Source organism: Egretta garzetta, unplaced genomic scaffold, assembly GCF_000687185.1.
Source record: "Egretta garzetta isolate BGI_Z169 unplaced genomic scaffold, ASM68718v1 scaffold151, whole genome shotgun sequence".
Lineage (NCBI taxonomy): Eukaryota > Metazoa > Chordata > Aves > Pelecaniformes > Ardeidae > Egretta > Egretta garzetta.
Genome location: NW_009258615.1, coordinates 2628309 through 2639976, shown reverse-complemented (window position 1 = coordinate 2639976; position 11668 = coordinate 2628309). Strand labels below are relative to the sequence as shown.

The 11668-nt window shown below is 40.3% G+C and overlaps 1 protein-coding gene across 1 annotated transcript in view; it reads right to left on the bottom strand.

The window, feature by feature from the left end:
* The window catches only part of LAP3 (leucine aminopeptidase 3), a gene marked incomplete at its 5' end in the record, with an annotated part of 17074 nt that extends 5409 nt beyond the window's left edge, over positions 1 to 11665 (bottom strand). Inside the window, 10 exons of the mRNA XM_035903461.1 lie at positions 402 to 490; positions 1886 to 2010; positions 2805 to 2905; positions 3851 to 3947; positions 3978 to 4139; positions 7640 to 7799; positions 8839 to 8944; positions 10782 to 10836; positions 11176 to 11291; positions 11612 to 11665. Coding sequence (XP_035759354.1) covers positions 402 to 490; positions 1886 to 2010; positions 2805 to 2905; positions 3851 to 3947; positions 3978 to 4139; positions 7640 to 7799; positions 8839 to 8944; positions 10782 to 10836; positions 11176 to 11291; positions 11612 to 11665 — 1065 coding nt within the window. The remainder of the gene's footprint in view (positions 1 to 401; positions 491 to 1885; positions 2011 to 2804; positions 2906 to 3850; positions 3948 to 3977; positions 4140 to 7639; positions 7800 to 8838; positions 8945 to 10781; positions 10837 to 11175; positions 11292 to 11611) is intronic.
* Positions 11666 to 11668: the final 3 nt, after the last annotated feature.

Genomic DNA, 11668 nt, shown 5'->3' with positions numbered 1-11668 from the left:
ACTAAGAGTCTTATGTCTCACTCCAAATAGCAGGGAAGTGTCCTGGAGGGTCTGCTGGAAGCATTTAATGTGTCTGACCAAGAACCTACATTTATGAGCACTGTAACAAACTTGTGCTAAAACAAGATTTTCTAGTGTGGTTAGTAAATTACCGTATTTTTCAGTTTTTCCTAGCAACTTACAAAACATGTCTGATCTCTGCAATCTATATTTATATTTGAAAGAATCCTATGATAGCAATTTTAATTAATAACATACTTTTTACATTTTACAAACAGTATATTTGCACTGTTTATCTTTTTAAAGGGTTTTTTCAAACATTACTCAGACTGCAGTCATGTAACTTGATTGATTAAACCAACTCACTAAAAGTATTCAAAATCCAAGTTTCACATGCATACCTGTATTGTTTTTCCATTCTTGGCTCTGACGACATCCCCAGGCTTGTTTGCCTTACCACTGGGCATATTTTCACAGAGGGGTGCCAAACCTCAGAGAGAAAAAGAAAAGTGCATGACTAGTTTCTTTCTTATAAAAGATGTAAACACCAATACTTAGAAAAAACCCCAAATGCCTCCTTAAGGAAACAGTACTATTCTCATCTTGATGTTATGCTCAAAATCCAAATTCTCCTGGTTACTGAAAAAGATACATGGTCCAGTTTTCAATTTGGGAAATTCCTCTGCATGTTGCACCGCCGCATTCTCTCACCTACACTACTTTACCACTAGGATTTACTTCTACTTTATGCCAGGGCAAGTGAAATAGGAGGTACAACAAATATTATCTTTGTGTCTTCCGTATATGAGTAATTAATCACATGTAAAGGAATTTTTCTTTCTGAAATTAAAAACTTCCCAAATTAACAACGAGCCATTCAAGCTCTGCTCACTGTAAATAAACATTGTAAGCAGGGTCCAATGACTCACCATAAAGCTCCAAGCATAAGAAGAGCAAACAGAAATGAGCAAAAAAAAGAGAGTGTCAGCATCAAAACTCCAACTATGAATGGGATAATGGAATGAAACGCACCCCACCATTCCTAGGGGAAACCTGCTGCCGGCACAAGGAGTGAGTGAACTGCAAACCACAACTTTTCAGTGGAATTATGTACACAGCCTTTTGCTCCGCTGACATAGCCGTTCCGGTGGCATACTTTTAGGTAAGGAATGTTATGAGGCTGTGTGTTTCGCTGCCCTCTACTGGTTGAAGCATCGAAGTGACTAAAATACTAATTTCCTGAAAGTAAAGGTTCTCAAGCAGAAAACTTCTCCTAGAACAGACTACATGTCATCACCAACTGGTTTTGCCACAGTTCCCGAATCAGCTCATTTAATTTTAGCTGTGCAACATTTTTGCAGGAAAAAAAAGCAACATTTCTCAAAAATATTATCAGCAGACTAGGGTTTGTTTGTTTGTTTGTTTTAGATTTCTGCTGAGATCATCACCTAAAGAAACAACAGCTGATCCCTCTTCCTGTTCAGCTGTGGCAAATACTCATGTAAGGTAGCTCAGCTAACTCCTTTTTGTTTTTTTATACTTCTTATACAAGTATCCACATTCCTTCTTGTCATGAAGGATCAGAACTTCAGAAAAAAAGTTGTTGAAAGTAACTTTACTGACAGTCATTTCTCACCTAGGATCTAAAAAACATGCCTTCAAAATTTTAATTCAGTGTTGAAATATTTATAAAAGCAAAGCTAGTCATTTTTGATAAGCAAGTAAAAATGGAAGAGAAGCTGAGCAACAGAATGAGACAAGTAAGTCTGCAAGAGTCCATGGCATTTCTGTGAGACTGTTACCACTGATGGTACTAGAAAATGACTTTGTCAGAAAGAAATCTTGTAAAGTTAAGATTTTTGGATTCTTACACAAACATACTTACCAATTATGTTAAGAGGTAGATTTAAAGCTGCTGCTGTCACAATGGCTGAACAGACAGTTGCTGCCCCTCCCATATCTGCTCGCATCGCATCCATACCAGATGACGGCTTCAGTGAAATGCCACCACTGCAATAAACAGAACAAACCTCATCCAACATGTGGGAGTTCAAAGGTTCAAATATTCATCAGAATATTGATAATAGTCTGTCCATCATTATGTTTAGCACCTAATACCGTGAATGCGTTTTCAAATATTCCTGCAGCACCCTGACAAGCATACTGAAAGCAAGGTATCTGGGTTTTCATTTCAGATAAAATATGTCCATGAATTCCTTCCTCATAATTAAGATGCCATAAAAACCCAAGTAATCCAGTGGACTAACACAATGATCTTCATAATAGTGAAGGAGCCCAACACAAGAACAAAATAGTACACTTGGTAAAATTAGCATACGGAAGGGGAACAGTCCAATAAATTCTTCAGTAGTCATATAACACAAAAAGCAGTTCTAAGGAACTGCTGCAAAGAATGAAAAATTTTCTCTTTCCTTAAGCATGATCTCTAGATCATGGACATCTATGTCCAGCAACAGACTGCAATTCTAAACATGTAAAGTCTTTCCTCAGGCCAAAAGAAAAAAAAAAAAAAAAAAAAAAAAGGCAAGTGCTCTTTTTTCTTTTCCCTTGAACTTGCATTTTCCCCTTACAAGACAGGAGCATATAAATTTCTACTTTGTCCAATCACTCAAGCTTGTCATGTCTTCTCCCCAGAAAAGGCAGCAGAGTCTACTCTACAGGGCAAGTTCACTGGAATGGCACTGAAAGATGTGCTGAGCAAAGAAAAACCCTCTCCCCACTGAACACGAATAGCAGGAAGGCATTTCCCCCCCCTTTAGTCATTAAAATATTAGCATACATACCTGTCAAATGTAACTCCTTTTCCTACAAATACCAATGGGGAGTCATTTGTATTAGCACCACCTAAATAGTGAATCTCCAGAAAGATGGGCGGTTCGGGTGTCTGGTACAGCCAGTAATGGCATGCATACAAAGATTTAACTTGGGAGATTAGTGTTTTGTTGTTAAATTTTTTTTTTTTTTTTTAATTGGATACTTTGACTAAGGTGATTTTGTTTGTTCTAAGAGATCACAATTCTTGAAGGTTTGTACACAAACTATTAATTTGATTTTAATTAGTTATTTTGGAGACCGTCATTTAAATCCAACCATTATTACTTTTTTTGTGAAACAGAAAAATACTGCCTCAAAGTTGCTGCTTGGTTTTTGTTTTGCCTTGTTTAAAATATCCAACAACAAACCAAACAACCACCAGTCTACACTTTCTGCATCAGATACATTAAAATTTCACTTGCCCATCAGGCCGTAGTCTCTGAAGGCATAGGCAGCAACAGTACTGCAGCAGGTTACAGTTTAGCTTCCTGCTATGAAGATGGTTAACCACACGCAAAGTTAATTTCCCTCAATCTTTTGCTTTTCAACAAAATGGCCTCCAACACCTGCATAACCAGTTAGCCCACTTTCACTGAACTGCAGTAACCTGAAATGCCAAGGCAAGAAGCATTAGCTGCGCAAATTCAATTGCAAGGGCTTTTACGACTCCATCTCAACATTTTTAAAAGTTTAAAAAAAAAAAAGCCCCAATAATAACAGCAATAAATGACGGATGTTTAATTACCACATCCAAATAAAAATGCAAAAGTATGTATAAAATCCACTTTGGAAAAACCCAAAAGGTACTAGAAAAAAGGTACTTAGTATTTGCCCTCTATTCACTGAGTCTTCATCAGGCTTCCTCTTTCACAGCACATGTGTCAATTAAGCGGTAATTGACTGCATGATTAATTGACAGTTAATAGTTTTATTGCGTCCAGTAACTTGCTTACTCTGCAAACCAGAAGCTCACCTTCTAACACAGAGTAGCTTGCAGTCTGGGCACCCCTCATACCTTCTTGCCAAAGACTTCCCCTGTTCTTGTCATCTGAAGTGGCAGAGTGAAAATGAGAGCCCGCTGCAGATCTGAATAGCCTGGAAGGTATCTTACCCTATAGAGAAATAATTTAAATGGGATTTACCTTATATGGACCTTCACATTGCTGAAACTTCTAAGCTTTTGTTCAATATGTTCGGCGAATTTGATTGGAGTTATATAATTAGCTGGAGCCTCCATAAGGTACCGAGCAAGGTTCTGACCCTCAGCGTAGGTAACACCTTTTTGCCAGGCTTCACTTTCAGCACTAAACGACACCATACAATAATCAGGACCATAAACATTTGCAAAAATAAGATGATGTCAGCATCCATCTGTTCTCTCCTGTTTGAAAATGCGGTATCATTAATTTGGGGCAATTAAGAATGTCACAGTAATCTTACTATGAGGAATTTAGGATGATATCCAAGGTGCATCTAGTCTAGTAGCTCATCCCTGGTTCTAGTTAGTGCCAAATGCTTCACAGAAAGCTAGAAGAATCCTAGAGCAGACAGATGTAAAATTATCTATCCAATACATGAGGTCTTGTCCTAATCCTTACTAGTCAGAGAGGGGCTTAAATCCTTAAGCACATGGTTTAATATCCCTTCCAAAATTTGTAATTGCATTAATTGTAACAGCCCTGAAAGTTTTTATTTACCATATAAAGCCTGCAATTCTGTTTTTCACTTTACTGAAATATGATTACATAATAAGAGTGGAATTTGGATCTCATTTCACAGTGCACTCAAGGCATTTCACTAACAAATGACAGAGCAAACGTTCAAAGAGCTGCCTGCATAGGAAATGGGGATGTCTCTTTGGTTACTTTGCAACATTATCAGTACAAAACTTTTCATTTTACTGAGACAGAACTGAAAGGCTTATTTGCTTTAAAAGAGATCATGAAGCAGGGCATTAAGCTGGATTCCGCCTCTCAGAAGAGCAACACAGTGAAGAAGGAATCCAGGAGGAATATAGAAATATTGCCTGGAAATGGAGGGATGGAATTAAGAAGCCAAATCTCAGCTGACACTGAAACTGGCAAGGAGTGGGAAAGGCAACAAGAGGACTTCAACAGAGACATCATCAGCAAAAGGAAGGTCAGGGATAATGCTGTCCCATTGCTAAACGGGGTAGGCAATCTAGTGAACACTGAGAAGACTATGGAATTAAGAAGCCAAATCTCAGCTGACACTGGGATTCAAGAGGACTTCAACAGGGACATCATCAGCAAAAGGAAGGTCAGGGATAACGCTGTCCCCTTGCTAAACGGGGTAGGCAATCTAATGAACACTGAGAAGACCGAAGTTCTCAATGCCTGCTTTGCATCAGTCTTAAAAATTATTAAGGTCTGCTTTCAGATTCCCCAGCTCTTTGTGCTCAGTAACAGTTTGGGCAAGAAATGTACTACCCATGGCAGAGGAAGACAGACTTAGGACTGCTGAAGGAAGCCGGACATACACAAGTCCTCAGTAGGAGGCAGGGTATATATCTGAGGGTGCTGACGGACCCGGCTGGCATCACTGCAAGCCTAGGCTCTTTCAGTTTGAAAGGTCATGGTAGCTGGATGTGGTCCGATTACTGGAAAAGGGCAAGTCCTCATCTTTATGAAGGCAAGGAGGATATAGGGAACGGCGAAGCATTTATCCTAGACTAATCCCCTAAAAGTTTATGTAGAAAGTCATCTTGGAAGCAATTTCCAGGTACATGAAGGACAAGATGGTCAGTGGGAACAGTCATCATAGATTAATTTGGCACAAATCACACCGACCAACTTGACTGACTATTAGGATGAGACAGTTGGCACAGAGGACCACAGTGGATGTCATTTACCTTGGCTTTAGCAAGGTTTTCACAGAATCCTTGCAGACAAATTGAGAAAATGTGAACTGGAGAGCTAGACTACAAAATGGGTGAAAAACTGGAAGAACTGTTGGGCTCAGAAGATAGCAGACAACAGCTGAACGGTCCAGCTGGCAGTTAGTTATGTGTGCTGTTCCTCGAGGGTTGATACTGGGGCTGATACCTTCATCAGCAACTTGGACTGTAGAACAGAAGTTCATGGACAGCACCACATTGCAGGGAGCAGCTGCAATGGGGAAGGTAGGGCCACCATTCATAGGGGCCCTGGCAAGCTGGAGGAATGCACCAAAGGGAACACCGTGAAGTTTAACAAAGACTGGTGTAAAGTCCTGTACCTGGGAAAGAATAGCAAGTCAGGCTGGACACCAACTAGGCAGAACGCAAAGTTGCAGAAAAGAACCTGGGGATCCTGCTGGACGAGTTGTACAGGAGTAAGCAGCACATTACTGCGGTGACAAAGGCCAGCCATGTACTGGATTGGATTACAGCATAGCCTGCATGTTAAGGGAAATAATTATTTACCTCCTTGGTATTTGTGAGGCTGCACCTGGCTACTTTTGAGTTCCTGAATACAAAACATATACTGATATACTGGAGAAAGTCCAAAGGAGGGCCCCTAAGAGGGGCAAGGAGCTGCAGCACATGGCATATGAGGAGAAGCTAAGAGAATTGGATTTGTTTCACCTAGAGAAGAAAAATTTAGGAAAGATCCAGTTACTGTCTTTGTTCTACCTTTAAATAGGGTTTCTAGAGAAGACGAAGACAGACACATCTCAGAGTTACACAGTAAGGGTAAGATTCAGCAAGGGAAACTGCAATAGGACAAAAGAAAATTCACCATGGGCTCCATTAAGCACTAGAACAGATGGGCCACTGAGTTAGGGAATTTCTGTCTCAGGAGATATTCAAAACTGGACTAAACAAAGGCCTGATCGAGCTTTAAAGTTGTATGTAACTTCCAGGTTATCCCTAATCCAAGTTGAAGCCAGACTAGATGACTTCCAGAGGTCCTTTCCAACCTGAATTATTATACACAAAAATTACTTCCAGTGTCGTAAGTAGTCATTGGACCATCTATACTTTCAGGAAAAGTTTATTTAATATCATCAGCCCCCAAACTATCTTCTGTGTTACCAGATGGGAAGAGTACCACATGTAGCTTATCAAGACATGCTTAAATTGAGAGGTTTTTATTTTATTTCACTAACTTCCTCGTAAGGAAGGACTTGTTCCCGCATAAGGAACATATGAGAAATACTGCTCCTCTGCACGACAGAATATCCTATGTGGAAAGTCCAAAGTCCACTCTGACACTGTAGAAGGGGATTAATAAAACTTTGTTCTGGAACCAAAAGCTCTGATACCGCTTTCTGCTCTCAAGTTAACAGTGATGTCTATTTAGAGGCCAGAAGCACCCAAGATTCTCTTCCTGCATTATGTTCTGTGAAAGAAAAGATGACAAATGAACTATGGAAAACCTATCCATCATGGCATGGGCTGGTGTCAAATAGCATTTCCTGATTCTCAAAAGGATTTATTAATTTATGGAGTCTGAAATACCTCTGCTCCACAATTTTGGCATCCAATATCAAAAGTTCCTTTATGTCACAACTATGCTTCAAGTAAATTTTTATTTTTATCCAGTGCCTTCTGTTCTATGAAGGTGCATTTACCCTTAACCTCAGAACACAGCATTCTAACAAAACACATGGAGCAAACGCTATAGATATACTTGAGATGTAAAATACTTCAGGAAATTCAAAGAAGTAGGAGGATTTGAGAGGGATATTGCTGCTAGCCCTAGTCTTTCAGTTTTGTGTTTTCCTCATGCACAAGTATGCACACAGTTTTGCGAATAAACAAACAGATAAATAAATAGGCAAGCTTTCCTTTTGCCATCACCTTCCATGAAGCTGAGGAGTAACTACAGGTTTCTTTTTTTGCTTTAGCTCATTATATTCATGCAATCCAAGGACAGCGCCTTCTGCAGCCGCTTGAGCATCTCCACAGGGGTCTACTTCAACACAAGGGATCTCCAGATCTTGGATCTGTCTACAACCAACTGAAAAATACAGAACTGGTAGGCTGAGTATCACATAGAACAGGTATCTGAGGTGATCAATGTTTCATTTAAGGAAAAAATGATTTTAACTCAAGCTATCCAAGTTTCTAAGTAAATCGATTTAAAAGATCGTGCAGTAGAATAATTAAAAATGCTAATGACCATATACCGACAATTTTTGACTAAAAATATTACTTGATGAATTGTAACGATTAAGACATTTCACAAGAATAAAACCAGAAGTCCACAGTTGTTCCAATTCCTTTATATCAAATAAAAGCTCTGTCATTCTGGAGTGCTGTGGATTATGACTATCTACAGGTATCAGAAATATGCTGTAATTTAGTTTTTTGCTAGGAATATATGACTGCTGTTTTCTTCCAAATGAGTTTATACACATTTCTATAAAGAAATGAACAAAAAATATTCCATAAATTCTATTTTCTACCCAATAATTTAACAAAGTTTTGGCAGCTGGTGAGACAACACGGGCTAGCACTTTGGACATACAGCTGTCATGCATGTGTGACTGACCTCCAGCCGCAGGCTATAACTCTGCAGCGAGAACTCTTTTTATTCTTGTTTTATAGACACTTATATGCAGCAGTCGTCCCTGATTAAGGTAGAGAGGCCTCCTCTGCCTACAACAGGTAACATACTGAATCATGCTGCTGATGTTGTGAAAGGTACCAGTTTATACACACAAACATCTCAGTTACAAACTAAGTGGCGAAAGTAAATATACATGCATACTTAAGTACAGCATGAGCATAAAGTCAATCAGTGATGCTCTCATGCTTCAAAATAGTAGTAATTACACAAGTGCCTTTTCAATATCACACTGCAGACTGATTTACCTGTAATTTTTCCTCACCAAGGCAAAACTTCATGAATACCAGTGACAAGTAAATGCATTTACCAAACCATGCAGTAGGTTTGCATTTCAAAACAAAATCATATCTAGAACCACTCTTCAGAAGTGGAACATGCTGCACTATTGCAACAGACAAAATGCTTAAGAAAATGTAAAACAGTTAACCTGCAATAGCTGCACGAATATTTTCCTTGTCTTCATTCCAGTTTTCTTGGTCATTTACTCCAGCATTCTTCTTACCCAAGCCAACTACAACCACACTCGGAAAGTCCTATATGAAGCCGACACATAAACGGATTCACTTTCCTCATTGTTACAGCCACAGCAGAGAGTTGTTAAAAAGACCTTACTTTCCCAATCAAACCAAGCACAGCGTTAAAACTCATCCAGTACTTTCTCTGTGTTACGCACGTTTCTACATTAGGGGTGTCAGTATGGTGCTGCTGTCTTGCACTCCCAATCATTTGCCACAGGCATGCAACCCAGTTGTTCTGTTGTCCAGTTAATGATGTGTATTGCAGCAGATGGGGCATTATGCTCAACACATGGAGAACTTGACACTTTCAAGGGCAGGTCTAAGAGTCCTTTGAAAACAGATCCAGCTTTCCAGCTGTACAAAGGCCAGAACTGAGCTGGAGAAGCGTAACCTTTTTTGGCACAGTACTATGTTCAAGGAAATAAAATCACTTTGAAGCCTATTAGCTCAGCCCAGAAACTGAGCTGGCACAATTTGCCAGGTAAAAAACCAAAGCTGCACAGGGGTAGAGCGTGACAGAACTCAGGAAAGCAATGTAGCACAGCAGACTAAATGCTTGCCTTACAAGCTGCAAGCGGAAGGCAAAAAGGAAGAAATAACAAAGATCAAAGGAGCCTTCTAAGAATGAAGTCAAATTTGTATAAAACTCAAGGATATGTATGTGAACACACTTCTCATCGCTCTGTAGAAAAATGTTAGTTAATCTTGGGCTTTCCCTTCCATCACAAATAGCTGCTCTGTCAGATTCTAACAATCACCTTTCACACTGCTACACCATAGTAAACTTTTCCAGCACACAAGATGCTGAAACTTTCCAGAAGATCAGTGATTCAGGTTAACATTTTTTTAGTTATCATTATTTTACACACCTAGAATACTGTGTAAGGCCAAATTCTACTGTATTCTCTTGCAGATATCTGCTACTCACTTCAGAGGCCATCCTGTACGCAGAACTGGGATAATGGGACCTTCGGGGGACTCAACTTCCATGAAATTTCCAAAAGCTTTTCTACCGAGTCCAATGTCACCTGTCTGGAGTCTCCACACAGGAATTTAACATGGTAAGTGATACTCGCTACAAATCGATTTATTTAAAATCATTTAAATAGCCCTAACGTAAGATTCAGTTACTTATACAGGAACACCTTAGTGTCACATCACATGTCTGCCTAGCCTCTAGCTGCTACTCCAAAAAGCCACGAATCCTACCATATTTGCCAATTCCACATAGGCGCATTAGGTGTATTAGGGCTTCTCAAACGGCACCAAAAGCCTAACTTTAAGCAGATGAATCCCCTTTTCATACCTTTGCAGGGTACGCGCAGACAAAAGGCATGTCTGTGCAGACAAAAGTCCTGCTTGAAGAACAGTCCCACGTCTTGTTTTCAGAAGTTTCAAGCACATGACTTTAAAAGCTCTGATTAAAGCCTATGATGGGACTACGTATGTTAGACCTGTCACATCTGGAAGGCCTTTGCACATATCGGTACACACTCCTGCACTCACTCCTCCTGAACAGAGGGCACAGTAGAATCCTGATCCAAAACAGTAGTGCTTCATCTCATTCCGTAAGCAGTTATTCAGAGCATACCACCTTAGGAGCAGCCTTGTTTACATCTTCTCGGCTTGCAGCACAGCGGAGGGAGTACAGGATTGAGCAAAAGGGCATGCAAACATGGGGAGGGCAGAACAGAAGGCTTCAATATGAAACACATCTTTTTTTGAGAGGGGGGTGGGGGGGAAGAATAGCCGAGCATTTATACAAGCACAGCAGTGAACTCAGCTTAAAATAAGATGCAAGGGCAAACCTCACAAGTTCATCAATATGCACATGAAAATCCAAAGCTCATACCTGATGCAAACCATGGAATATGCGTGTTTTGCCTTTCTTCAAAGGTGGCCCACATCTAGGACGCAAAAAGATTCTTTCAATAAAGAAGTCCTTATTGGTGATAAATCTTACGGCACTACGTTCACTCCACAGCCACGCAGTGCTCCTCAACACTGCACCAGGACATCTGGCTCAGTGCCGATTCACAGAAAGGGGCAGTTCCCAGGATCATTTTGCATCTGTTTGCTCCGTGTTTTTTCCATGGGAGTTCCCCTCCAAACTGCTTGGCCTGGTAGAAGCAAATACCAGCCTGAGAAGTGGTATGGATACAAACACTAATAATGACAAAAAAAGATCATTCTTACTGGTGTTTGTAGGTACTTTAATCCATTTCAGAAGCTTATCACGCACTTACACGGACAGAAGTTCTCTCAGCTTTCCAGACACAAGTCTATCAAAAGCATCTCCTGCATTAGTGAACTGGGCAGCGCCTTCATCCTTTTCACCTGAGTAGACTCCCAGAACAAGACCCTAGAAAAGGATGCGCATTAATGTAAACATGAAATTTAGAGACCCACCTGAAAGACAGCAAGCACGCTGTTCAGATTGTAGCTACTGCTGTACGTGTTCATCTCAGCTCATGCATTTATCTCACGTGATGCACAGGGAGGCACTTTGGTAAACCAGGATAAGCTACTACAACTACTTGTAAGTGTGAAAAAGAAATTAAATACGGTATAACTGCAGTTATAATCAGTTTGCCAACACATAGGGACAAAACCCCTTCCCATCTGTAATTTTAAGCACAAAAGAGCTTTCCCCCCTTCCCCTCCCCTCCCCCAAACGCAGACCTCCAGCCCGGCGCACCCAGGAGGAGCACAGGCGGCCGCACCCGACTGCAGCCCCCC